General features: G+C 58.1%; 2 protein-coding genes across 9 annotated transcripts; one reads left to right on the top strand and one right to left on the bottom strand.

Moving 5' to 3' along the window:
* The first annotated feature begins 7 nt into the window (after positions 1–7).
* Positions 8–8885, top strand: FAM131A (family with sequence similarity 131 member A). Of its 8 annotated transcripts, XM_084872541.1 has the most exons (8): positions 748–1499; positions 1853–1913; positions 2058–2264; positions 2953–3101; positions 5203–5296; positions 5775–5957; positions 6137–6253; positions 7843–8885. In XM_084872541.1, exons 3-8 carry the CDS (start codon positions 2177–2179, stop codon positions 8313–8315), a joined length of 1104 nt encoding a protein of 367 aa, XP_084728667.1. In that variant the 5' UTR covers positions 748–1499; positions 1853–1913; positions 2058–2176; the 3' UTR covers positions 8316–8885. The 8 variants fall into 8 exon arrangements, with proteins under 8 accessions (XP_084728671.1, XP_084728670.1, XP_084728667.1 ...); XM_084872545.1 differs by lacking the exons at positions 748–1499; positions 2058–2264 and adding an exon at positions 8–699; XM_084872547.1 differs by lacking the exon at positions 2058–2264 and having other exon boundaries at positions 750–1499.
* Positions 8886–9427: 542 nt separating this feature from the next.
* Positions 9428–26084, bottom strand: CLCN2 (chloride voltage-gated channel 2). The gene is given in 25 exon segments (XM_084872531.1): positions 9428–10063; positions 10178–10264; positions 15432–15536; positions 15716–15754; positions 15890–15949; positions 16168–16241; positions 16721–16835; positions 16951–17126; positions 17342–17475; positions 17766–17979; positions 18213–18323; positions 18557–18626; positions 19407–19562; positions 19700–19784; positions 21335–21436; positions 21526–21610; positions 21715–21840; positions 21936–22014; positions 22097–22174; positions 22280–22413; positions 22502–22630; positions 22970–23101; positions 23257–23413; positions 25705–25786; positions 25788–26084. Coding segments are annotated over 25 exon segments (2913 nt in total). The 5' UTR covers positions 25976–26084; the 3' UTR covers positions 9428–9868.
* Positions 26085–26808: the final 724 nt, after the last annotated feature.

Here is a 26808-nt window from a genome sequence, read left to right on the forward strand (position 1 = left end):
CATGATTGTGGGAGCTGGGAGTCACTTTCTTGGAGGGTGGCCCGTGGAGTGGACGTGGTTGGGTGCCCTGTTGGTTAGGAGGGGAGAGGGAGACTGAATAGCTCTGGGGTATGTAGTAGAATACACTTGGCTGGTTTCACTTTCCAAGCAGTATGTGCTCAAACCCCTGTTGAAAGGAGGTGGTCCTGAGTTTCAGGCTGTTGATGGGCGGGTCCTTTCTGGTTACAAGGGATCACCAATAAAATGAGGGGGCTGGATGCAGTGAGGTCCCCTAGCCCCATACAGTGCTACTGTCAGCCTGGTCCAATGAATTCTCGCCGAGACTCCAAGACATGTCGACTCCCCTCCCCTGCTCCACCTTAAGGGTTCATTCCATGGTTGGGCCTGGGAGCAGAGGACAAGCTTTTTCCATGCCCCTGCCCTGCGTGGCTCTGACGCCTGCTCGCCCCGCCCGCCTCTCACTTTGGATGGTGACGCGCTGGCCACGCCCCCCGCGTTAACGTCACCGGCCGGTCCCCTCTCCCGGGAGCGGTGGCGGATGCGCGGTTCCCACCCCCCTCCCCTGACGGGTTTTCCCCTCCCTGGTGGCGGCCGCGGCCCGACCCTCTGCAAGCCGATGGCCCGGGTCCCGAGCGCGGGCTAGGGCGCCTGGGTTCCCGGCCATGGGCTATGTCGGCTCCCGGAGCCCGGCGGGTCAGGGTAAGAGGCAGAGGCCGGGCGCTGGTTGGGGAGTCCGGCTGCGGGGAGCGGGTGGGTCGGGGCCTTGAGGAAGGGGCCGGTGTCGGGAGAGGGAGGAGCCTGCGCCAGGGAGGCGGGCCAGGCTAGAGGAGGGAGCGGAGCAGGCCCGAGCGGGGAGAGGGCGGAATCAACTTGGGTTCGGTCCCTTGGCCTGCCTGCTTCTGGGCTCTGCAGGGTAGACTCTTGTCTTTCCCCTGGAATCCCACCGCTGAGGGTGGCAGGAGGCGCATGGCCTGGGGAGGGGTTAGTGAATCCTCTCCAGCCCATGGAGACTGTCCTTGTCCACCCACATATATTCATCATCGCCGCCACCACCCCTTCCTACACCTCTCTTCTCGCTGCCCTGGGAATGGCCCTATCCTGGGAACCTACCTCGCTTATCTGTGCTCCAATCTCCTCAAGCCTGCAAACGCTGTCCAAGTACCCTACCAGGGAATTTTTGATTAAACCTTACTCCCCACTTCAGAGTTAGATGGTTGATGAACGGGACTGAGACCCAACGTGGGGCACCTGTGTGCACCTGATCACCTCTCACCTCTTATAACTCTTTTAGTTCCCTCCCCCCACTCTCAACAATAACAATAACAACAAATCGCCCCTGCCCTGTGGAGGGAAACAGGAGCTAAGCAGGTCTACCCACAACTGCTGACCCTTGCCTTGGTTCCCCTGGATGGTGCATGCTGGGGCCTGGTCTTAGTCCTGTGCATCTGTGGTTGGCCACTCTCCTTCAGTGTCATGGATTTCGCCAAGTCTAAGGCCAGGTAGGAACTCAAGATGTTGAGGGCCAGGTTTCTGATGGGTCCTGGGTTTCAGCATAGGTGGTCAGTCACACAGGCCTTTGTGTGGTTGGTACTAGAGGTTCTTTGGAACTAAGACTCAGATTTGTACTTTCCTTGGGTTCCCATGAGGAATCCTGGGATTTGTAGTACTAAATTAGCCCCAGCGTTTGAAGCTGAGAAGCATCAAGCTGCTCTGATCCCTCTGGCCCTGTAACGCTCGGAGTTCAGGAAGTCATTCCTCTTGTAGTCAGGGGAGAGTCTGGCTGACCTCAGGGTTAGGTACCAGCTAGGGCCAGGGATGGCCTGTAACCTTGTGTCTGTCTTCTGGTTGGTAGCATTTCTGGGAACCACCAGCTGGATGAGGCCCAGGGACAGAGACGGCTGCTCCAGCTAAAGGTCAGTTGGGATATATACATTGCCTGTTGGCACTGCCTAGGGGGAAGAGCCTCAGCGAGCCGAGCTCCACAGAGCTTGGCTGGGCCCCTGGCACGCCCACCTCCTCACAGCCATGAGACAGGAACACTTTCCTTATGTGACTAGGAACAGGTTCCAAGTGGGGAGGAGAATGGCTCAACATCCGGAACCAAAATAGGAATAGAACTGGGAGCCGAGCCTGGAGCAGTGCTGGGCTTTTGGTTCTCTGCATCAATACAGCCAGCATGCCTATGATTTCTGTGCTGGGCAAAATGTTTCTCTGGCAGCGCGAAGGGCCTGGAGGACGCTGGACTTGTCAGACAAGTCGCAGAGGTGAGACCAGGGACTGTAGATGCGATCTGGGAGGTGACGGGAACCCGAGGGGTAGGGTGTTCAGGTGGCAAGAGGAAAATTACTTTGGCTTAGCTATTGGGAACCAGGCTGAAACAGGAACAGCCAGGCTGGGGCCAGACAGGCCAGCAGGAAACAGCCGTAGGGGACTGGGGCAAAAGAAAGAAAGAAAAAAAAAAAATCATGGGCTTGTCAGAGAAGAAGAGTAAAGCTGAGCCTGGCGAGAGGAAAAAACCAAGAGAAGGAAGGCAGCAAGCCTGCAAAAGGGCCCAAGATGGTGGTGGAGAGGGGGCGGGCGATGGCGGTGGAGGGATGAATGAGGTGTGCTTTCCAAGAGGAATGGGTAGGCTGAGAAACCAGAGGAGATTCAGAATTTATCCAAGTTTGGGTTTCATCCCGAGGGGTTTGATGGCAAAATGTATCCAGTGGAGGAAGGGGGTCAGTGGCTGCCGCACGATGGCCACAGAAGGAGCAGAGAGGTGTGTGTGGGGGTGGGGGTGGGATAGGAGCTTTCAGGGTTGTGGGAACACCAGGCGGTGGCTGATGTCCTGGGAGGTGGGGGGGAGAGAGGTGAGGAGGAATGATGTGGCAAGACCGGATGAAAAGGAGGGGGATCTTGGCAGAAGTGGGCGCCCAGCTGAACAGCGTTCCCGCCCCCCTCCCTCCCCAGTGGCCTCGGACCCCGCGTGGGCTGTGGAGTGGATCGAACTTCCTCGGGGCCTCTCTCTCTCTTCCTTGGGATCCGCTCGTACCCTCCGAGGCTGGAGCCGGTCCTCTCGCCCTTCCTCTGCCTCCGTGGACAGCCAGGACTTGCCAGAGGTGCTGGGCCCCTGGGGTGGGTAGGGGGTCGGGGGACCGTATCCACATGATGGGGACCTGTATCCCTCGCACCCGCCTCGCCAGCCCAGCCCGTTCCTGGCTTCCTTTGCCGGAGCGCGGAGGCGCTATCCGGCCGGCAGCAAGGCCGCCCCCACCGGTCTGCTCCGCTCGGCGCCTCGCCAGCATCGGCGGGCGGGCTGCTCGCGCCTCCGGCGCTGACGTCAGCGCATCCCGGGCCATATCCCTGGAGACCCTGTTGCATGGTGATGGGTTGCCAGGGAGACATACACCTTTTCTCTGGGCCCGGGCCGCAGCTGCGCGGAGTGCTGGCACTGATGGTGGCGGCTGGGGGGAATGAGGGGAGGGAGGGAGGGAGAGCGAGCCAGGAAACACCCAGCAGGTGCTCCTCCCTCCAGGCCTGGCCAGAGGCTACCGGCGCCACCCTTGGGGGCCCTGCCAGCCAGGTACTGAAGGGGAGGGACAGAGGGGGAGTGGGCCTGAGGTCAAGGGGCAGGTGGACCCCTCTTGTGAGGGGTGGGAACCGATGGAGTAGAGCTAAGGCAATGCCAGGGAGGGTGCCTGCGTCTCTGACTTCATTCATTTGTTGAGGGAAACATTCGCCTGGGCTTGCCAAGGAGCACAGAGCCAGGTGCAGCGTGGAGGTAGGAGCCCAGATGAATCAGACTCAGGCCCTGCCATCCTGAGATCCCTCAGGAGAGACGCAAGGGTCATGCTGGGGGTGGGCAAACGACTGAAAACACAATAAGAGGTGGCACTGGAGTGAGGCCTTGAACGGTAGGGAACATTTGTCAGGCAAAGATGGCATTCTTTGCCCAGGGAAAAGCCGGGTTTCTTTGCCTGGAGGAAGGCAGGAGGCTGCCTGCTGTCAGGGAACGTGAGAAATGGGGTTTTACTGGACAGAGGAGATCAGGGGTGGATTCCAAGCAGGCCTGGTGGGAGGCAGAGCCTCACAGAGTCCTTCGGTGCCTGGCTGTGAGCTTGCACTTCACTGGACAGGGATGGGGCCCAGGAAAGATTTTAAACAAGGACATGTTGTGACCAGTTGCACCCCAGGAATATTGTGTACACATATGCATTGCCTTGTTCATTCGGCCTGTGCATTTTGAGAGAGTGCTCAGTGCCAGGCATTGTGCTAAACCCTGGCATGCAGCAGTGACCAAGAGAGACTGAATTTCTGAAAGAGCTTAAGGCCAGTGAGGGAGACCAACAAGAAATGAGGAAAGACATAAAATAGACCATAATTACACACTCGAGATACATTAATAGAAGGTGGTGACTTGTTACAGAGGGAGGGTGGACAACTAGTAGGGTGGCCAGGAAGCCTTCTCTGAGGGAGTGCTATTTCAGCCAAGACCAGGAAGATGAGAAAGAGCCCGCCAGACATGGGAAGGGGGAAGGAGATCACTTACACAACATAGGAGGCTGAGAACACAGCATGGAGTCAGAAGAGCTGGGGGGACTATCGCCATGCTACTCTGGGCAAGGAGCATCTGCGGAGGGTGAGGGTAGTATCAGAGGCAGTTGGCGATGGAATTGTTAGAGCTTAACGACAGAAGTGCGTAAGGAAAGCTTTTGGGAGAGTTGATGGTAATGCTGAGGTTTGGAGCCAGGCTGAACTGGAGAATGGTGGGATGATGCCAAGTGAGGGCCAGATGAGGAGGAGAAGGTGTTGGGTTTGTTTTTGGTCATCCTGAGCTTGTGGCTGTGATAGGCTCCCGAAACAGCTACAATGTGGGTCTGAAGACAGAGGAGAGGGGTAAAAGGAAGCAACCTGGATATTATATCCTTTTCCATTGCTCTTTTCTCCAAGACCCTACTCCATGGTTCTTCCAGAACTGTCTCTTCTCTGGGAGCTTGGAAGGCAGAGGCTTAGCTATCGTTCTGCTCCTTTGGGCCTGCCCACGTCTCCATTGCTTCCGGGGGGGGGGGGGGTGAGGTGGGGGGAGGGGAAGCACAATTTGCTGGTGCTGTTTTCTTACCTTCGTACATATCCCAGCAGCCTTTGGGAAACATGGGGAATGGGCATGTGGGAGGACACTGCTGTCAGAGGAGTACTCACCCTCCGATTCTGTCATCCAAGGTGAATGTTGGAGACACAGTCGCGATGCTGCCCAAGTCCCGGAGAGCCCTAACTATCCAGGAGATCGCTGCACTGGCCAGATCCTCTCTGCATGGTATGCACCCCTTCCCGTGCCTGTGGCTATTTGGACCTTTTTTTTCTTCTTCTTTTTAATATATTTTATTGATTTTTTTTTTTTTTTTACAGAGAGGAAGGGATAGAGAGTTAGAAACATCGATGAGAGAGAATCATTGATCAGCTGCCTCTTGCACACCCCCTACTGGGGATGTGCCCACAACCAAGGTACATGCCCTTGACCGGAATCGAACCTGGGACCTTTCAGTCCTAGGGCAGACGCTCTATCCACTGAGCCAAACCGGTTTCGGCATGGACCTTTCTTACATGCCCTTGGGAATTGTATCCTGTGAGCTCCTGCTGCTGTCTCCTTTTTCCTCTCTTTCTCAGGTGAATCCGTGCCCCCCGCCCAGCCAAAGGCACATGTGGACCCTCCTTGCCACCACCCTTACACTTCCCTCCCAGATGCTCCCTGCCCCATGCTCTTACCAGGCTTTCTGACTCTGCCCCACCTCCAGGTATTTCCCAGGCGGTGAAGGACCACGTGACCAAGCCCACTGCCATGGCCCAGGGTCGAGTGGCTCACCTTATTGAGTGGAAGGGCTGGAGCAAGCCAAGCGACTCTCCTGCTGCCTTGGAATCAGCCTTTTCCTCCTATTCGGATCTCAGTGAGGGTGAGCAAGAGGCTCGCTTTGCGGCAGGTGAGTGACAGAGAGACAGTCAGCCTCGCGTTTGTCATAGGGATGTTCTCTCTCATCTCCTTGGGCCTGATGTGGGGTTTGGGGTGTTTCCACACCCATGTGTCTTCCCTCTTCTGTCTCCAAGCTGAGCCCTACTCTTAGCTCGCTTCTGCTAATGAATTCCATGTCTTCCCCCACAGGAGTGGCCGAGCAATTTGCCATTGCAGAAGCCAAGCTCCGGGCATGGTCTTCAGTGGATGGTGAGGACTCGACCGATGAATCCTATGATGAGGACTTTCCTGGGGGAACTGACTCAGGTGAGAGGACATTCCGTACTAGGACTGCCACCACCCGGGGTGGAACTGCCTGACAGGCCCTCTGGTTCAGAGCTCGGCTTCGGGAAGGGGAGATCCAGAATGCCCTCAGCCTTTGGGAGGAGAGCGGAGAGAGGCAGACTCTGTCCAGGTAATGCTCGACTTTCCGTGGGCAGGAGGGCTGTCCACTCTCATGGGTGGGCAGTCAGCAGGTGGAAATGAAGTAGTTCCTTTCTCTGCCCATCTATGCAGTTGAGCCTCGCAGTTCTCAAAAAAAAAAAAAAAAAAAGCTCGGAGACCTCACCAGCACCTTCTGTGCAACCATGTTGTCTCTGGGAGGGTCTGCCGTGTCTTGCCTCTGAAAGTCCTCTCAACACAGCCTCCTGGCTGGCCGAGGCAGCACAGACAGATGCTTAGTGCAGCAGCCACAGCACCTCATGGGGCTGTGACGCAGGCAAAACAGGAAGCTTGCTGAGCCTGCACTGCCCACAGGGCTGCGTGGCTCCAGCTTAGCATCGGCGCATTCCAGGCTGGCGGGCCTCGGGCCTCTCTCCCCGCTGCTATGTGCAGAAGCGACCCCGTGGGGCCGTGCAGCTGTGCGAGGCCCTCCTCTCATCTCCCATTCTCGGGACCAAATGGCTGACTTTCTCCGTAGCTTCTGGGCTCAAGCCTCCTAGACCCCCCCCCCCCCCCCCCGCCCACCCCTTTGTCTTTGAAGGTTGCGTCCTCATGCCCCATCCCTTTAGCTAATTAACATTCTCTGAAGTGGGCGATGCATTAAAGCAGCTCTGAGACGGCCGCTGGAGTCCAGAGAGGACTGATGGGGATGACCGAGACAAAGACAGCCCCGAACCACAGTGTTTTTGTTTGATTGAGTTCCAGGCCTGTTTTGACCCCGGGATATAATGAAAATAGCTACATTTATCCAAGGCCACTACTAGCCCATGCAGAATCGTTGTGCAAATTTTTAAAAATATATTTTATTGATTTTTTTTACAGAGAGGAAGAGAGAGGGATAGAGAGTTAGAAACATCGATGAGAGAGAGAATTATCGATCAGCTGCCTCTTGCACACCCCCTCCTGGGGATGTGCCCGCAACCAAGGTACATACCCTTGACCGGAATCGAACCTGGGACCTTTCAGTCCGCAGGCTGATGCTCTATCCACTGAGCCAAACCGGTTTCGGCTCGTTGTGCAAATTTGAAAAAGAGTTTTCCTTTTCCTGGTGGGCACAGCCCCATGCCAGGGCATGCTGCTTGGTGAGCAGAGTGTGGTCTGAATTTCACTTACTGCCTTGGACACTCCCCTTGGGCAGCGAAAAACCTGCACGGCATGTAGGTATCCCTGCCTTTATTGCTTTCTTACTGCGTGCCGGACTGTTCTCTCAGCAACCCTGTAAGGTGGGTATGTAAGAATCCCCGATTCACCATTAAGGAAACTGAGGCAGAGAGGTTAAGTGACTTGCCTCAAGTTCCCCCAGGTCTTACCCACCATCCCTGGAGCTGTACCAAGGTAGAGAGCGGAGATGTGGCCTCCGGGTTGGCCGATCGAGATGGGGCTGGCGGGGTTATCTTCTGTTCTCTCCCCGACAGACATGGCTGGGCAGCTGCCCCTGGGACCGCACCTCCAGGACCTCTTCACCGGCCACCGGTTTTCCCGGCCTGTGCGCCAGGGCTCCGTGGAGCCCGAGAGCGACTGCTCGCAGACAGTGTCCCCAGACACCCTGTGCTCCAGCCTGTGCAGCCTGGAGGACGGGCTGCTGGGCTCCCCGGCCCACCTGGCCTCCCAGCTGCTGGGTGAAGAGCTGCTTCTCGCCAAACTGCCCCCCAGCCGGGAAAGTGCCTTCCGCAGCCTGGGCCCCCTGGAGGCCCAGGACTCGCCCTACAACTCGCCCCTCACAGAGCCCTGCCTTTCCCCCGCCGAGGTGGAGCCGGCCCCCTGCGAGGACTGCCAGCCGCTCTGCCCCCCGGCGGGCAGCTGGGAGCGCCAGCGGCAAGCCTCCGACGTGGCCTCTTCTGGGGCGGTGCCCTTAGAGGAGGACGAGCTGGAGCCGGAGGAACAGTGACGCACATCGTGCCCGGCGGTGGCACGTGCCCCCTGGCTGCGGCAGGGGGGGCACACAGCCTCTGTGCCGTCGTGGGCTCGAGGCTTCCAGCAGAGCTCCAACGCCTGGGGGCGCTCCTGGGAGCACTCACTCCTCATTGTGTGTTTTTGCATGAAAGTGTCTAGAGAGGAGGCAGGGGCCAGGCTGGGGGCGCATGTCCAGCCCCCACTCCTGGGGCTTGCCGGGGGTTGCCCGGGGCCCCTGGGGCATGGCTACAGCAGTGGCAGAGTGATGTTTCATGTTCTTAAATCAAAAAACGCCACCTGTTTCCTCCTCTGGTGATGTGAACCTCCGAGGGGGCAGTCGTGACTGGGCTACGTGGGATAGAGCGGAAGGGAGCCCGGCCCCCCTGCCCCTCCCCCGCCTCTCTCCCCCGCTTCTCTCCTCACCTCCACGTCATGTACAGTGCTTGGTAGAACCACCCCCGCCCAGGGAGCCACTGAGCCGTCCCCCGGGGTCCCTTTCCCAGCTGGGCTCATCCTGTGCTACATACACCTCTCCATGGTCTCTAAATCTTATTTCCTAAAGAAAGAGGGGTTGTGGTCTGTTCTTTCAGTCGGATCTTCTCTGGGAGGCGTTGGAATGATGGGACCTCTTCCTGGCCACCCTGAAGGGGTCTGGGCCCTCTCCCAGGCCCTTGGAGGGTGTGTGGGCAGGGACCCCCGGGGCTCCCAGCCCACCGGGCTGCTGTCGGGCAGAGTTGGAAGAGGACACGGCTCTGGCTGTTACAGAGATGTGACTTCTGTGTTCTTCCAGAGAGGGCCACCAGGGGGCCACACGGGCGCCCCCGAGCAGGGCAGGAGTTGTGCCAAGGGAGCGCCTCTCCTTGGGGAGGAAAGAGGGCAGTGCCTTTTTGGCTGCAGGAAAGGCCAGAGCTACAGTCCTGGGGGCAGCCAGGGTGCGATGGCCCAGCAGTGGAGGCCTCTGCGGATCCTATACTCCACGGACAGCAGGCTCGGAGTTTTAAGGCCGTGGGGTGTAGGTGGCCACAGATTGCAGGCCTTGCAGGCTTTGGCAGGCAGGAGGGCCCGCCCAAGGCAAGAACACGAGGTGATGGGCACAAGCATTCTCTATACAAGTGGCTCAGTAGGTGTTTATTTTGTTCTATTTAAGAATTTGTTTTATTAAATTAATATAAAAATCTTTGTAAATCTCTATATACATCTGGTCATTGGAGGTTCCAGTATAAACCCATCGTAGTTCTACCCCTTTCCCCGCCTCAAAGGGGCAGCAGGGGTCAAGTACCACGCCCCATCCCCATCCCCATCCCCATCCCCATCCCGCCAGGGCAGAGCGGATCTCCCTGCCCTCGCAACACTTCCAGGGGGCGCTGTGCCCGATCCCGAGTAGGGCGAAGTGGAAGAGGCTGGTGCCCTGGTCTGGGAGTGGGGGCCGGGGCCCCGACCTTTGGCTGTAGCTGCCTCCTGCTTTCCCACGGCAGAAGGGACAGGGGAGCTGCAGGGTCCGGGCTGGACAGCAAGGCCACTGCCACCCCAGGCTGCCTGCCAAGGCCGTCACTGGCACTTGTCATCGCTGTCGGAAGGGCTGCCCTCCCCGGGGAGGCTGTGGCGGGAGCGCGGCCCCCAGAGCGCGTGCACCTCCGTCGTCTCCGTGTCGCTGCTGCTGGTGACGCTGTCGCGGAAGCTGGCGAGGGGCGGCCGGACCTTGACGCCCTGCGCCGTGACGGAGCCCTCGATCGCCTTCCGGAGCTGGAATGGGGAGAGGGTCACACTCTCCAGCCGCCCCCTCCAGGTGGCTGGACATGAGCTCCTCCCGTGCCTTTTTGGGAGCGGAAGTGGCGTTGACAGCCACTGTCGTCTTACCTCCTTGAGGGTAACGATCCCGATGAGCCTGCCAATACTGGTGACATAGGCGTGGTCCACTCCCAGGAGGGAGAAGATGGTGTGAGTCTACAGGGCGGGGAGACAAACATCGGGCTTTATGCTCAAGGGGAGAGGGGCCCAGGAGGAGGTGTTGGGGTGGGAGCAGGATAGAGGGGGTGCTACAGATGGTGGGGGAGCGGGGAGGCCAACTGGAGGGAAAAGTATGAGATGGTGCAACCAATCTTCAGAAACTTGATAGTGAGAATCTTCATATGGATGGGAAACAGAGGAAGGATTCTTTATCCATGTTAGCAAGGAGAACGGATGAGAGAGCTGTTTAAATGCGACACCTAATGATTGGCCAGGCACCTAGCTAAGTCTCACATTAATTCATGTTTAATGTTAGCACTGTCCTGGGAAGTCTGACACCCATTGTACAGGACAGGCCGCATGAGGCTCAGTGACTTGCTGGGGGTCCTCAGTAAGTCGTGGCCCAGCAGCTCCGGGCCACTTTTCAGTGCCCTCTGGGAGCAGGCACTGCCCTAGTGGGCCTATGCGGATGTCCGATTAGTCATGGATATATCCAGGGGGAACGTTCCACGCCCCCCTTAACAGCACTGGCCCCGAGTCCTGTTCCTCTGACCCAGCCTGGGTGGCTGACACATGCTTCCCCTTTGCCCTCAGCTGGCTGAACATGTAAGGTATCCCTCACCCTGGCTCTGATCTTCCCCCCTTCCCGGTCCCCCCCGGTCCCCAGTATTGGCCTGCAGCACTCTGTATGTCTCTCTCAGTTTGCCTTTTCTAGGGCCCAAAGCATCCCAGGTCTTGTTGACATGTAGCTTACAGTCCAAGGGACAATAGTTTCCCCCAACCCCCATGTTTTTCTTGCTTTGGACCCTTCCCCCAGGCTTTCCAGTGTAACCACCCAGGCTTCAGAGATTGTCAGCTAGTTCTTCTTGTGCTCCAAGTGGATTTTCTGGGGCCAGATGTCTTGTAAAAACACTCTACTGACTCAGCAGTTCCTGGAATTTTTGGCCTATCAGTTATCACACTGTTTATAGTTTACTTGTAAGCCTCTTGGCTTAATGCTTGAATTCAAATGGGCATTACTATTCCAGCTTCTTGAGTACCAGCTGCTCAGAAATCATTATAATGATTTTAACACTTTAAAAATGTTTTCTTGTACATCTGCTGAATTCTTTAGGAAAGAACTTCCTGAACTTTCCTAATTTCCTCCTCCTAAGGCATGACAGTACTTATAAAAGGAGGTGGAATTCCAGTTTTAGCATAAGTTTTTCTGTGTTCCTTTAATAAATGTCATAACTGCCATTGTTTGTTTAGTAAGTTCCTTGAATCCTACATGCTACAAGTTATCTTTAATTTCCTCATCTGATTTCATTGGGAAACATATCTTAATAAGATTTCCTGTATTGCCCTGCTGGTGTGGCTCAGTGGTTGACTATGAACCAAGAGGTCACGGTTTGATTTCTGGTCAAGGCACATGTCCAAGTTGTGGGCTCGATCCTCAGTGTGGGGTGTGTAGGAGGCAGCCAATCAGTGGTTCTCTCTCATCATTGATATTTCTATCGCTCTCTCCCTTCCTCTCTGAAATTATACATATATATATATATATATATATATATATATATATATATATATATCCTGTACTAATAATCCCTTGGATTTGTCTTCTTATGTTTAATAATCCATCTCATCCTCTCTCAACGGTCATATTAATTCGTTCCCCTGAATTTTCCATAATCCTAATCAGAGTGAGCTTCTGATGATATGCCTTTTGGGTTTGTAAACCACTTGTCCTGGGGAGTCACCAAGCCTTATTGATCTACCTCCTAAACATCCTGGCAATTCTTCCTGACTTCCTCACCATCCTGATCAGGATGGGACTGTAACATCTTTTTTATTTATTTTTGGTTAATCCTCACCTGAGGTTTTTTCCATTGCTTTTAGAAAGGGTGGGAAAGAGGGAAGGATATCTATACTTCTTATCTAATAAAAGGTAATGTGCTAATTAGACAGGACATCTTCCAGGCATCCTTCCAGACAAAGCCACAGTGACAGGGGCTGAGGCAGAGGTGGTTAGGAGTGATCAGGCCAGAAGGGGAGGGCAGTTAGGGGTGATCAGGCAGGCAGGCAGGTGAGCAGTTAGGAGCCAGCGGTTCTGGATTACAAGAGAGATGTCCAACTGCCTGTAGGGATTGGGCCTAAACCAGCAGTCAGACATCTCCCAAGGGGTCCCGGAATGGAGAGGGTGCAGGTTGGGCTGAAGGACTCCACCCCCCTGCATGAATTTTGTGCACCAGACCTCTAGTGTGTGTGTGATATATATATATATATATATATATATATATATATATATATATATATATGAGAGAGAGAGAAACATATATGTGAGGAGAGAGGCACATCGATTGGCTGCCTCCCACACTTGCCCCGACAAGGGCCAGGGATCAAACCTGCAATTTAGGTATGTGTCCTTCACTGGAAAGGAACCTGAGACACTTTGGTACACAGGCTGATGCTCTAACCATTTAGCACACCGGCCAGGATGGGACTATAACATCTTAATGGGTTATCCTTTCTGCCTCCCTTCTATCCAAGAATTCCCATCCTATCAGCTTTCTCAGAGTTAGAGCCCAGACTCCCCAGAATGGCCTATAGGACCCTTTTTAAGTCCATCTCAGCCTGTCTTTCTCTTCTCAGATTCCACCAGACTCTCTAGCTTCCAGCCTCACCTAATCACTCATCCTATCCTGAAAATATTAATTTCTTGCACACTTCCTTCATTACGCCACACTTCCTTAAAGCCCTCTATTTTTCACCTCTAAGCATAACTAGTGGTGATTTCTAAAATATACTGACTACTTACTATGTGCCAGGTTCTTTTCTGAGTGGCTCACATGTCTGACCTCCCTAATCCTCAGAAAACCCTATGGTGCAGGTACTGTCCTCGTACCCCATTTTACAGATAAGGAAACGGAGCACAGAGAAGCGAAGAAATTTTACAAGGTTACACAGCTAGCCAGCACTGGGCGGGACGAGGATCAGGTTCAGTCTGACCCCGTGTTGGCACTCTACTTCCTCCCTCACCTCCACTCACTGCTGCCGGGTAGGTGGCCCCTGAATGAATGCGGGACTTAGCTGATAAGGTAATCTCCGGTGGCACAGGTTCCTAAATAGTCTCATGTATTCCCTGGCCCCTCTGGATGTTCCCCTCCTGAACTTAACTGAGCTACTACTTACTGACTCCTCGGACCTGCAAGGACATTTTGAATTCTAATCTTCTGTTCTTATCACTTCCAGTTCTTTGTACTTTGGGTAGTCGGTTCCTCAAAGGTTTCGCTTCCTCTGATTTTTTTTTTTTTTTTTAAAGTTTGTAACAAACACCTACTTTGTTCTTTTTCATTTTAATTTCATTAGACACCAGGGAGTTCATTGGAGAGCCTGCATTTCTTGGGCTTGGGAACAGTGAGTTGAAAGGGAGAGGGACAGCGTGGCCCGCTGAAAGAATACTGGGCCCGGGGCCAGGAACTCTGGGCTCTCGGCCTGACTCTGCGATACTGACCGAGGCAAGTGACCCCACTGCCTCAGTTTCCCCATGCATTAAAATGGTTCAATCCACAGGCTTTTGGGCCAGTTTTGGATTCTGCTACATACTGGCTGGCTATGTGATCTTGGCCAAGCTGCTTAACTTCTTTGAATTTTAATGTCCCCATCCATAAAAACTGTAAGTATCACACGATCTATCTCACAGTGTGGCTGTGAGGATGAAATCAAACATGTGGACAGCTTAGCCCAGTGCCTGAGGCTCAGCAGGCACTCATAGAACGTCAGCATCATCAGCATCTTTCTGCGACGTTTGGGAACTAAGTAAGATGATGGAAAAGCTTTAGCCTTCTTGGGAAGAAAGACTTTAAATCAGGGTGGGGGAACATATAAGGTCCACAAAATCATTTGGTCTGGCCCTGCCAAGGTGTGAGGGGTGAATTGATGAAACGTTTGACCGAACACAGCAGGCTCATATATAAATAGCTGATAATTTTGTACAGCCCACGGACGATGTTATAAATATCCAAACGGGCCTTGGCAGCGAGAAGGTTCCCCACCCCTGCTTTAAAATAAAAGCCAAATGTATTATTCTCGGGCCTACTTCCTTTTTCTTCTGCAACTGCACTGCCCTGCCTCACTCACTTTGATCAGAGGTCTTTACCGAAGAATTACACGTTCCTTTCATACATTTTGTTTTTTGCTTTTGTTTTTTTTGTTTCTCTTTTGTTCCCTGCCAGGGACCCTGCTTGTCTACACTAAACTGGCTCTGAGGCACAGCTTGCCTCTCAGTTAGCTGTGCAAACTGCAGACCTCGGGAATGCTCCCCCGCAGGCCCCGGCCCCCCGCACAACAGAGGTTTGCACGTTAAAATCTAACAATTTAGCTAAAACAGGGCTCTGCCCTAGCAGCCTGCTGGGTGTGTGCCTGCCCTGAGCAGCCTGAAGGTGCCCAAGGATGCCGCCATGCCCCATTCTGGGGAGCCCAAGGCAGCCAGTCCTCACAGAGAGCCCCGCTTTCTAACGCCCGCCTCACCCACCACCAACCTGTCTGCGCTCAAGTTTTCTCCCCGTCTCCGCAGGCTGGTTTTGTCCTTCTGTTGAGCTGTCTTCCTGCGTCCTCGCCTGTTGTCCTCGCCTGTTTTCCTCCGGCCTACGTTCCCTGAGACTTTCTGGGGTCTGACATTCCAGGCCCCCCACTGGGCCTTTCTCATCTTTGTTGATCTCTTCTCGGCAGTGTCCCCACCCCTACTTGGATGTTTGTTAGCTTGTTTATTAGATTTTCTTTTCCTGCTTGTTTCTCACCCTTTTTTTTTTTTTTTTTTTTTTTTCCCCCAGTGTGAGTGTATCAGCCTTGTTGGGAGCTGGCAGCCTCCCTCCTCGCTCTGACCCTAGCCTGGCCTCCTGGCTCCCACCCAGCTTGAGCCCGGTCTTTGTTGCTGCGTTGGTCCAGAGTTCCCAGGGGGCAAGGCTGAGAAGAGGAAAGATGATGCTTGATTCCACCGCAGGCAGGAAGAGGCCGAGGGGACCCCGCGCCTGGCCTCCCATGGTTTGAAGCAGCGTGCTTGGAAAACATCTCAGCACAGAGCACGCTCTCTGCTGTCCCTTTTTGTGCCCGCCGGCTCGAGTCCACACTTGTGGGAGGGCTAGACCCCCACCCACCCAGGCCAGCCCCGGGTTGCTGGCCCTACCTTGTGCAACGAGGTCCGCTCCACCAGCTGGAAGGGGGCAGGGTCGATTTTGCAGTCGCTGAAGTTGACCGGTTCGTCTAGTTGCTGCTCCTCCCACTCCAGAATCTGAGGGCAGGAGACTAGGAGGGTCAGGCAGGAGGTGCCACCAGCGGCCCTCACCTCCCGGAACGCTGGGCCTGCCCCTTTTCCTACCCCGCGCGCGTCCCTCCCATGGGGACAGAAGCCAAGAGGATGACTGAACACACCCCGGAAGAAACAGGGTCCGGAGTCCAGTCACACCTTACCTCCTCAGGGGTCATTTCACTTTCCAGGTCTGAGTCGCTCTAGGAGAGAGGGAGGCTGGCAGCTGGGGCCGGGGAAAGGGGGTACACCCCCCTCCGGGGGGGGGAGGTTTATCACACAGACCCCAGCCTGCCCTGTCTAGTGCCCCTTCGCTGCAGAAAGAAGGGAGCACTTACTGCCAGGGAAATTCGGACCCGCTTCAGCTTGCGCTTCTCACAGGATTCCGACTTCTCCAGCTTGGTTAGAGCCGACAGGGAGAGAAGAGGGATTGAGTTAAAGGGAGAAGGGAGGTGAGAAGAGAGGTGAGCCAGGGGGAGGGTGCATTGCAAGGACAGAGCTGGCATCTAGGAGGGCAGAAGGGCAGGGGGAGTGGAAGCAGGTGCTACGGGGCCACGGCAGAGGTGATCTCGGTGGCGTTAGAGGTTGAGCTGGAGGAGAGGCTGCAGCCACTCACCTCTGGAGCGCCCTCCGGGGGCGGACTGCCACAGAAGAGGCTCCTGAGGGCGATGCCAGCCTGCTCCACGTTCCCTGTGTTCCCAAACACAAGGCCCTGGGACAATGTCATCTTTGGGGGAGCGGGGAGGAGGGGAAGGGGGAGAGGAGGGCAAGGGGAGAGGCATCCTGGTTCTACCCCTGGTCCATTCAGGCAGCCTCTTCGCCCGGACGCGCCCCAGCTAAAAGGCACACAGGGGCCGGAACCGGTTTGGCTCAATGGATAGAGCATCGGCCTGCGGACTGGAAAGTTCCAGGTTCGATTCCGGTCAAGGGCATGTACCTTGGTTGCGGGCACATCCCCAGGAGGGGGTGTGCAGGAGGCAGCTGATCGATGATTCTCTCTCATGGATGTTTCTAACTCTCTATCCCTCTCTCTTCCTCTCTGTAAAAAATCAATAAGATATATTAAAAAAATAAATAGAAAATAAAAGGTGCGCAGGGGCCCTTGTGTGGCCTCAGAGGCCGGGCCGGCCCTGTGGGCGGAGGGAGGTGGGGGCGGGTGCTGGGCTCACCTGAGGGGCTCTCCCTGAGGCTCATGGAGTTGCTGGACGCCCTCTTGAGAGCGGGCTTCAGGGGCTTGTGAGGGTCCCCGCGGGCTGCCGGGAAGCCCGCGTCCTCTGTGCTCACCTGCACAGGCAGAGGGGCCGGTGAGGCGGGGCCCCGGGATGCCGCTCGGCCGCGCTCCTGACCAGTCTCCGCACCGTTAGGAGGAGGAGAGTGTGACTGCAGGGCTTGGCCTCACCTGGAAGCGCACCGAGCTCTCGGGGCTGGAGGGACTCTCCGGGTCCAGGGGCGGCGGAGGGGTCTGGGCGGCTCTGCGCTCCTGCATGTGCTGCCGCCGGCGGGCCGGGCTCAGCTGGGCCCCCAGCAGCGCCACCACCTGCGAGCGCTCGATGGAGCCCAGGAGGATCATGGACTCTGCACGGAGCGGGCGGGAGGACGCCGGAGCCGAGAGTGAGGCCCTCCTCCCCGCCCCCAACCTCCTCCCGCCCTCAGAGGGGGGCCTTGGACGCAGGCCCCACGCCAGGGGGAAAGCCCTGCCTGGCAAACGCTGGCTCTTCCTGTTCCCTCCCCCTTTCCGGGCAGCGACCCTGGGGACGCTCAGAGAGGTCCCGGCCCCCCGCTGGTCTCACCAGAGGACTCAACCAGGGCGAGCATGCGGCCCTTGGTCCTGCGCAGCGCCAGCCGCAGGTCCCGGAAGGTGCAGCTGAGGGCCACGTGGGGGACATCTCGCACCATGATGTCCTCCACTCGCACCCGGTACTGCCTGGGGGCAGGGAGAGGCACTGGTTTGTGGTCAGCATGGGGAGGAGAGCCGGGGCACCACCGGCAGGGCCGTAAGGAAGGCCCAGAGCCCATGGGGACAAGGACGAAAGGCCAAGCAGGAGTCCCTCCAGGGTCTGGACAAGGGGAGGAGCTCTGGGCAGGAGGGAGCAAGGTGGCTGGTCTCCCAGCTTCACTGACTGTGGACCCTGCTTGGAGGCGGGTGTGAGGGGGTCCTGGGCCACCTTCTGCCCTCCCCCCCCCCTAACCCCTCGGTTGCCCAGCCCTCCGTACTGGTGGCGGCCCCAGCCCAGCTCAGGCAGATAAGGCAGCTTCTTGATTCGGATGATGCTGTCGTAGAGCGAGGGCTGCAGGCTCTGGGCGACCGCGTTGGCCAGGATGACGGCGATCATGACGGGCAGGATGTGGGCGATCTGGCCCGTGAGCTCAAACACGATCACCGCCGTGGACACCGTGTGTGTCACCGCTCCTGCCAGTGCAGCCGCTCCTAGGGAAGCTACCTTCAGTCTCCTCAGGGTTTCCGGGGACCAGATGGCCCTTCCCACCTGGGGACAGTCCCAGGGGCACCCTCAGGGCTGCCCAGGACAGTTTTGAGAATTGGGTTTCTGCATTGGAAGGAAGCCTGGTTTCTGCCAGCAGGGGGCACCAGAGCCTCAGGCCCTGTGGCCCTCCCAGGGGTTGTCCAGGGCCTGTGGGGGAACCGGAGCAGGGAGCACTCACCCACCACGGCATAGCCCCCAGGCACAATCCGGTAGGTGCTGCTGTCCGTGTGAATGCCATCCGGGAACCAGGCGGCCATGCTTTCGCCCACCAGACGCCCAAATGCCGCTCCTTCAGGGAGTGGGGTGGGAAGAGAAATAGGCAGTGGAGGGGGAGGGTGGGAACACTAGGAAGAGAGAGGGTCAGAGGGTGGGGGAGGAGCCGGTGGGTCATTCAGTGCAGGGGACAGTCCTTTGGGGGTGGGCACTGGGACAGGGCCAGGCCAAGGCCCACTCCCGGGCCGTGAGGGTACGGCCCGGCGGCAGTCAGAAGGTGGGCAGGGGAAACAGGCAACTGAGACTCACCAATGACAAAGACAGGCATGAAGGCCCCACAGGGAACTGGGATGGTGGTGGCCAGTGCAGACATCCAGAACTGTAGGCGGAAGGCAGTTCAAACAGGCAGACGTGCCACCTGGCTCCAGGTAGTCCCCAGCTCCCCCCGAGAATTCCCCAGGGAGGAAGGGCTCCAGAACCAGATGGCTTGGGTTTAAGTTCTCACTTTGCCACGAGCTATGTGATGTTGGGCCAATTGTGATCCCTTTATGTCTCAACTTCTCATTATTTTTTTTTTTTAATTGATTTCAGAGAGGAAGGGAGAGGAAGAGACAGAAACGTCAATGATGAGAATCCTTGGTTGGCTACTGCCTGCATGCCCCCCACTGGGCACCGAGCCTGCAACCCAGCCATGTGCCCCTGACCAGAATCGAACCAGGAACTCTTCCGTCTGCAGGCTGACGCTCTATCCACTGAGCCAAACTGGCTGGGGTTCTCTCTTTCTCTCTTTTTCTTTCTTTTTTTTTTTTTTTTTAATTTTATTGAATTTTAGAGAGGAAGGTAGAGGGATAGAGATAGAAATATCGATGGGAGAGGAATATCGATTGGCTGCCTCCTGCATGCCCCCTACTAGGGATTGGCCAGCAACCTATGCATGTGCCCTGACCATCCTGACAAGGAATCAAATCAGTAACCTCTTGGTTCATGGGTCGATGCTCAACCACTGAACCACACTGGCCGGGCTTGAATGCCCATCTTTGACAGGGAGACTAATGGTACCTTTCCATAGCATGGTTGTGAGGCTTAAAGGAGTTGGTATGCGGAAAGCGCTGAGGACAGCCTGGGTAAGCATTAGCCATACGTTTGTAAGGAGCCCCACCTTCATGAGAATGAAGATGACCAGCGTGAGGAAGACATTGGCACGCGGAGGGCTCCAGGCCTGTGCAGTCCCGGGAGGCTCCAACTCCTCCACCAGGCCCTGGCGGACCCACGTCCGGTTGTCAAACAGGGTGACCAGCGTCTCCTTCTGTGACAGCTACAGGGGAGAAGGGTGCCTCAGGCCGGGGAACACACAGGATGCGGGGACGGGGCCCGCAGGAGGGCAGGGGCTGTTGGCGTTAGGAGGGGTGCATCCCAGCGGAAAGCATGCGTTCCTGTTCTGCCTGGGGTTACCTGTCCAGCCATGAACTGTCCCAAGCCAGGGGGGAAGGTCAGCGTGGAGATGAGCAGGGTCACGAGAGCCGGGAAGAGCAGGCGCCTAGAGATGTAGGATTCACAGCGTCAGACACGGCGATGCACTGGCCACGGGTGAGAGGCCGGGGGCCCTCACACCCCTCAGGGCTGAGGTGGCCGCAGAGCCTCGGCTCTCCCGTAAAAGCACCAGTTCTGAGAGGAGGTCCCCTTCGCTGTTCACGAGATGACGGTGCTGAGGGTGGTGGCCATTGGGGTTATCATGAGCCCCAACTACATTCTGTCAGCTTCAAACTCCCTAGGGGGTAGCCATGGCAGCAAGTCCACCTTTGGGACACCGCGGGGCTGTGTCCCCTTCCTTTGCCCTCAGAAGGGCTCTGCGGGGGAGGAAAGAGGTCCTGGTCGGTCTGTTTCTCTGGGGTGACTCAGGCTGAAGGTCAGTGCTCGGGGAGAGGCGGGGGTCACGTATGAAGTGACTGAAGGTGCCATAGGGAGCGGGCCCAGTCGGCTGCCCTTCCCCTGAAGGACGTCAGTCCCAGCAAAAGTCAGGCCTCGGGCTTCCCCCTCCCAATCCTCAGGTCACCACTGCGAGAGCTGTGCCCTGGAGATTAAAACAAGTCTCCATCTCCATGCTTCCCTGGAGGAAACAAAGGCTCGTCTGCCCTCCAGGCCCAGGCTAGGAGGTCTGAGTCTTAGATCTAAGTGCCCTCTGCTACTGACTGCGAATTCAGACGTGCCAGTTTTCAGGTAACTCCTGTAAGAGCCAAACTGTCCAACCCACCAGGAAAACACCATTGGCTGATTTTCTCAATGGAGTGCCTATACACACACACACACACACACACACACACACACACCGTATTTTCCGGCGCATAAGACAACCCCCTAATTTTACAGTTAAAACATAGGTTTAGGCCTATATTCGCTGTATAAGACTACCCCCCACTTCCGAGGCAACACCAGTTCTTTTTTTAATAGACCGCCTCTCTGACTCTGGCCAATCTGAGCAGGCTTTTTACTAGAACACAGTATACATGTTCTGTACCCGAAACTACACTGTGTTCTAGTAAAAAGCCTGCTCAGATTGGCCAGAGTCAGAGAGGCAGTCTATTAAAAAAAGAACTGGTGTTGCCTCGGAAGTGGGGGGTAGTCTTATACAGCGAATATAGGCCTAAACCTATGTTTTAACTGTAAAATTAGGGGGTCGTCTTATGCGCCGGAAAATACGGTGTGTGTATATGTGTATTTTTTTTTTTTTTAATTATCACCTGAGGATATGTTTTCTCATTGGTTATTTTAGAGAGAGTGAAGGGAAGGGAGGAGGAGGAGGAGGAGAGAGAGAGAGAGGGAAGAATCGATGTGAAAGAGACACATCAATGGGTTGCCTCCCGCATGTGCCCTGACTGGGGCTGGGGATCGAACTCGCAACGGAGGTAGGTGTCCTTCACCCGGAATCGAACTCTCAACCCTTTCGTCCTTGGGCCGATACTCTAACCGCTGAGCAAACTGGCCAGGGCTGGAGTGCCCCGTTTTTGACGGGGCCACTGTATGCCAGCCCCTCTGTGAGTCCCCCCCGCCCACCGCACTGTGCCCCTCACACCCCCAAAGCCGACCCACTTTTTCATGAGGAAGCGGTTGAGGGTTTTCTGCTTCCGCATCACCTGCACGATCTTCCGGTTCAGGTAGACAAAGAGCGCCCCCCCGAAGCCACTGGCGATCCTGGAGAGGGGAGAAGCATCGTTGTACGAGGAGGTCTTCCCTCTCTCTCCTCCTCCTCTCCCACGGCCCCGGCTCCCACCGCTCCTCACCCAATGACAGCAAAGGCCGGCAGCTCCTGGAGGTCAAAGGGGAAGTCGAGCCGGAACCGGGTTTTGAAGAGAGCAGTGATAGTCTCTGAAGGGAAGGCAGAGGAGCAGAGGGAGGCGGGTGTAGCGTCGAGGCCCCCCTCTCCCCCCTGAGCCATCTCAGGGGCTCCCCGTATCCCCCAGGAGCCCCACCTTCATCTCGGTTCCAGACGGCCAAGACCCGGAAGATGAAGGCACTGAAGGTGGCGGCAAAGAAGCCCCGCCAGTAGTTGCGCACCGCGAAGAAGGTGGAGGTGACCTCGATGCTGAACAAGACACCTGCGAGGGGCCAGGGAGGCAGGACTCAGAGCCGATGAGGAGGGAAGGCCCAGGGCGGGGCTGGGGCTGGGGCTGGGGCTGGATCGGCCACCCACCTCCGATCGGTGCTGCAAAGCAGCAGCCCACCCCCACGGCACAGGCGGCGGCCAGCATCTCCGTGTTCCGGGATTCATTCTGGAGAGAGTGGCGGACCGGGCGATCGGCTGGGCCCGGCAGCCCACCCCTCTCCTCCGCCTTCCTCCAGGGTGCCCCTTACCTCATAGATGCCCCCGAAGAGGGAGAGGAACTTGCTGAGCAGCGCAGCACACATGCTTGCGATGTGTACGAAAGGGCCCTGGGGGAGGGGGCAGAGGGGGAGGAGGGAGGAGGTGAGCGGGGACCCCGGCCCGGCTGCTTCCTCCACCGGGAGGGGCTCCTTTCTTCCCCAGCCCGCAGTCACCTCCTTGCCCAGGGGCATCCCGCTGCCCAGAGCACAGGTCAGCCCGATGACCTTCGCCACGAAGGTCTTGAGGGTGAGGTATTCCTTTAGCACCACGCCCCGCAGGATGGTCTTCATCTCGGGGATGCCGGACCCTGGAGGGCGGACAGTCCCGGCAGAGTCGTTTGAAGGGCCTGGTTCAGGGGGACCCACCTCCGCCCTTCCCTTCTCTCCCTCCTGTACCGACAGCCTGCGGAGCCAGGATCTGGGTAAATCCGGCGGAGAAGGTGATGAGGACGACAGGATAGGTGACCCAGGCCAGGTACTGGAGCAGGAGGCTGGTGTGCAAGCCTCGTGACATCCACTGCTGAGCTGTGGGGAGAGGAGGCGCTGTGGACCCCTGCGGGGCACACCCAGTCCCCGCCAGGCCTGGCCGCTGGGCTGCAGGGATAGGAGAGGCTGTCCCAGGGGAGGCCATACGGAGCCCAGGCACAGGGGCAGGGAGGGGGTCCTCCAGGCCTTCCGTGGGGCAGAGATCACTGCAGGGAAGAGGGGCAGTGGGAGAGGAGAGGCGAGAAGATGGGAGGAGGCAGCGGTCGTGTCTGAAGATAGGCGCTCCGGCGGCCAAATAGCCAAGATACTCGGACGAGTTTGGCATGGAGGAAGCAGGCTGGCGTTCCCCAGCCCTCGCCGGCCAGCCCTTGTCCTCACCCTGCAGACAGGCGGCGATGGCATAGTCCATGGCCCAGCTGACCAGCGCCATGACGAGCCCCAGCAGGACCAGGAAGATCCAGTCTTCACCAACCCTGGATACCAGGAACTTATGGCAGCGGACGGAACAGACTGGGAGCGGGGAAGGAAACAGCAGGGGGGGGGGGGGGCTGGCACCAAAATGCTCCTACCCTGCCTCCCCCAACCCCCGAGGGGCAGCGCTAACCAACGGCCTCTGCCCCCCCCAGGACAGCACAGCCAGATCCCCTGCCCAACCCGGCTCTCACTGCGGCACCGGGCGCAGCGGCTCTGTCCGTATTCGAGGAGCTCGAGGGGAGCCGGAGGGGACAGCGGGCTCCTCCAGGGCTCGGGCCCTGCCAGGCGGATCCGGGCGGCCTCCTCTTTGGCAAAAGCCCCAAGGTCCTGAGTGTAGCGGCCATACATCTGAGCAACGGGGAAGACAGGGTTAGCAGCTCTGCCTGGCTGAGAGGGGACCCAGGGAGGGCCCTGGGGTCTCCGCTCCCCTTCTCCCAGCCCCCAGTTTTTATATATATATATATATATATATATATATATATATATATATATATATATATATCCCCTCTTGAACCCACAGGTCCCGCTTTGGCTTGGGGTGTGAGGACAATGCACATTGCAGACTGGGGGAGCTGTCCTGCCGGATGGATGGGGACCGCCAAGGTGCAGGGACACGGCGGCGCTGGGGGTGGCAGAATAATCAGTCCTCTTCTCTCAGCGCGGCCCGGGGGAGGGTGGCGCTGAGGAGGAGTGGGAGGGAAGCCCCAGAGGAGAGCTGGGAGAACCTACAGCTCTGAAAGTGGGAGGAGGGAAGGTCAGGGAATAAGGGATGGCCAAGGGCATACGGGTAACAATGAGGTCCTCAAGGAGCTGGGGGCAGTCGAGTTGGGCCTAGGAACAGGCGGGGCCTCAATCCTTATCACGTTCCTGCTGGGCCTCTGGCCTGTGACCGAGTCAGCTGTACCCCTTCCTCCCACCCTAATCCCCTTGTCCCTATTCTCCATCCCCTGCCCCCCCCCCCCCCAGCCCAGCCGGGAGTGGAAAGTCTCTCGGGTGGGTGGGGAGTACGTGGTGGCCTCAGCCCACACGGCAGCTGCCCTGAGTCCCCAGAAGCTGGTGGCTGGGCTGTGATGCTGGGGCGATGGGACCGGAGAGTGTCCGAGCCATGGCTAGACCTGCCAAGCTGGGCATGTGTTGAGGGGTGGGGAGGAGTAGATTCCGGAGCTTCGAGACACAAAGGGCTCCTGTTGGGACTAGGGGGTGGTGGTGGTGAGGGAGGGAAAGACAGAGAGAGAGAGAGAGAAAGAGAGAGAGAGAAAGAAAGAGAGAACAAGATAGAGAGCAAGAAAAGGGAGAGAGACCAGAGAGAGGAAAGGTGGGGAGGGAAGAGAGGACTTGGGGAAGGAGCGGGGAAGAGGAAGGAGGAGAAGGGAGGAGGAAGGGAGAGAAACAAAGTAGAGCATACACAGGCCGACCCAATGTCAGAGTGGGAGGTGAGCCTGTGAGAAAAAGACAAAGGGATCGACAGGAGGAGGAGGGGGAGAGGCTGGAGCAGAGAGTGCCCGGGAGAGAGCTTGACCCTGAGAACTCATACCAGAGATAAAGACCGGGCGAAGGAGATGGGGCTGGGGCTGGTGCAACTGATAGACACGGTTTCAGGGCCAGGTGCCTGGCTTCCTAGACCAATGCCCATTCTTGGCTGGTGCAGGCGGACAGTCACCTCCCACCCCATGTGAAGGCTCAGCCAGCCCTACACCCTCGCTCCACCCCCACCCCTGTCACCTCTCCCTGTCATCTTGTTCCATCCGGTCGTTCCCTCTCTCAACCGGGCACCTCCCAGCCTCAATTACAGCCAGGGGCTCCTTCCTCCTGCAGAGGTTCCCTCCCTGCCTCCTTCCTGGGCAAATTCCAGGACCAGCTGTTTACAAGGGAGCCCGTCCCTAGAGTTTGGGCCCCCCCACCGCAGGGACACAAGGAAGGGCAAAAGGCGTCTCAAACCCTAAGTTACAGCGGTGGCCACAAGTCAGCTCAGAACCCCAGGATCCCTGCTTCTAACGAGGTCAAGGGACACCCGTGGGGTGGACAGGGGCTGGATACTCATGGACAAAAGTCCCAAATCCCACACGCATTCCTGCTTGACCTGTACCCCCTTAAGTTCCTGTCCCCCTAGTGCAGCAGTCCACCCTCCCAAAGAATAGACGCAGGGGTTCCTGCCACTATTGGGGGCTGGGTTTGACTATCTTTCCACACACTCTTGTCTAGCACAGTAAAACGCACGTCCTGGGGTCAGAGAGAATGTCTTGGTGGTGGAGATGGAGGTGTTCTTAGATAAAGTTCCACCGGCCGGAGGGTGTGAGCGGTGCTGGGGAGGGGGAGTGGGTGCTGAGACTCGGGTCCAGGTGGCCAGGGGGAGGAGCAGAGAGGACGTGGTGTGCTGGCGGGGAGAGGTGAGGGGAAGGACACCTCGGACAAGCACCTGATCTTGTCCTCTGCAGGCCCCAGCCTCCGCCAGAACCCTGCCTGCAGCCCGTCCCTTAGCCCTCCAACCCCCCAGGCCCCCGGGCCTCAGTTTCCCCGGCTCAGCAGGCTGGGCGGGGCTCTGGGGGGAGGTCCCCGGTCCTCGCGCCTCGGAGGGGAGCCGGGAGCAGCGGCGCGGAGCGCACCCCTCCGCGCGCGGCTCGGCTCCCTCCCGCACTCACCAGGGTCTGCTCGTACTGCAGCGCCCGCGGCTCCATCCCCTCCGCCGCCGCCGCCGCCGCCCCGGCCGCCATCTCCGCGCGGCCCGCCGGCCTCCCGCCGCGGCTCGGGCTCCGGCCTGGACTCGGTTCCCCGCCCGCAGCGCCCGCGCCGCCGACACCCGTCCCGTCCCCGCAGCCCGGGCGGCCGAGTGCAGAGCCTCCCGCTCGCGTCCCCTCCTCGGCGGGCGGGCCGAGGGCGGTGCCCGCGGGGCCGCTCCGCCCGCCGGCCCATGGGCGGGGGCCGGCCCGCCGGCCGGGGTCTGCGGCGGGGCCGCCTCCGGGGCGGGGAGGGGAGGCGGTAGGGGGCGTGGGGACGCGCGAGCCCGTGCCCGGCTCCGCGGAGGCGGGGGGCCGGGAGGGGCGCCGGGGGTGGGCCGGCGCGGGGGCGGGCCCGCGGGCACGTGGAGGGGCGGGCTGGCTCTGCGGCTCCCGGTGCCGGAGCCGAGCGGAAGGGACTGGCGGCACCGGGGTCGGACCGCCGGGACCGGGGCCAAGCTCTCTCTCCGGAGCGGTTCCCTCTCTTGCTTCTCGGAGGGACCAGCAGCAGCTCAGCCACGCCGCCGCTCCGCCTGGAGCGAGGAGCAAACCTGCGGGGGCTCGGAGGGCAGCACTAACTCCAGGAATGGGGGGAGGGGGTGCAATGCTCGGAGTTGAGCCCTGGGGCTCTCATCCCTTCCCTCCCTCCTTTCTTGCGGCTTCCCCGGGGAGGTGCACCTGGAGCACTCTGGACTGAGGGGTGTGCGGGCTGGGCCGCGGCTGCGGCGGCGGGGGTGGGGGAGTGAGGCCGGAGGAAGGGAGGTCTGGGTGCGGGGCAGGGCGCTCCTGGAGGCGGGCGTGGAGGGACAGAGGTCGCTTCTTGCTGGCAGGGCCCACGGAGAAACCCGAGTAGCTGCTGACATCTCGCCGCCGAGGGGGGAAAAGGGCCTGGTGGGCTCTTGGTTCTCCATCAGGGTTCGAAGTAGGATCGAGCAGGCAGAGGGTGGGGTGAACGCAGGGTGGATGGCCTGGGAGTGCGTGCCAGAGATAGTGGCCGGGGAGAGGCCCGTGCCCGGGAAACAGGCAACA

This window comes from Pipistrellus hanaki (genome assembly GCF_964339955.1).
Source record: "Pipistrellus hanaki genome assembly, chromosome: 2".
NCBI classification, from domain to species: domain Eukaryota; kingdom Metazoa; phylum Chordata; class Mammalia; order Chiroptera; family Vespertilionidae; genus Pipistrellus; species Pipistrellus hanaki.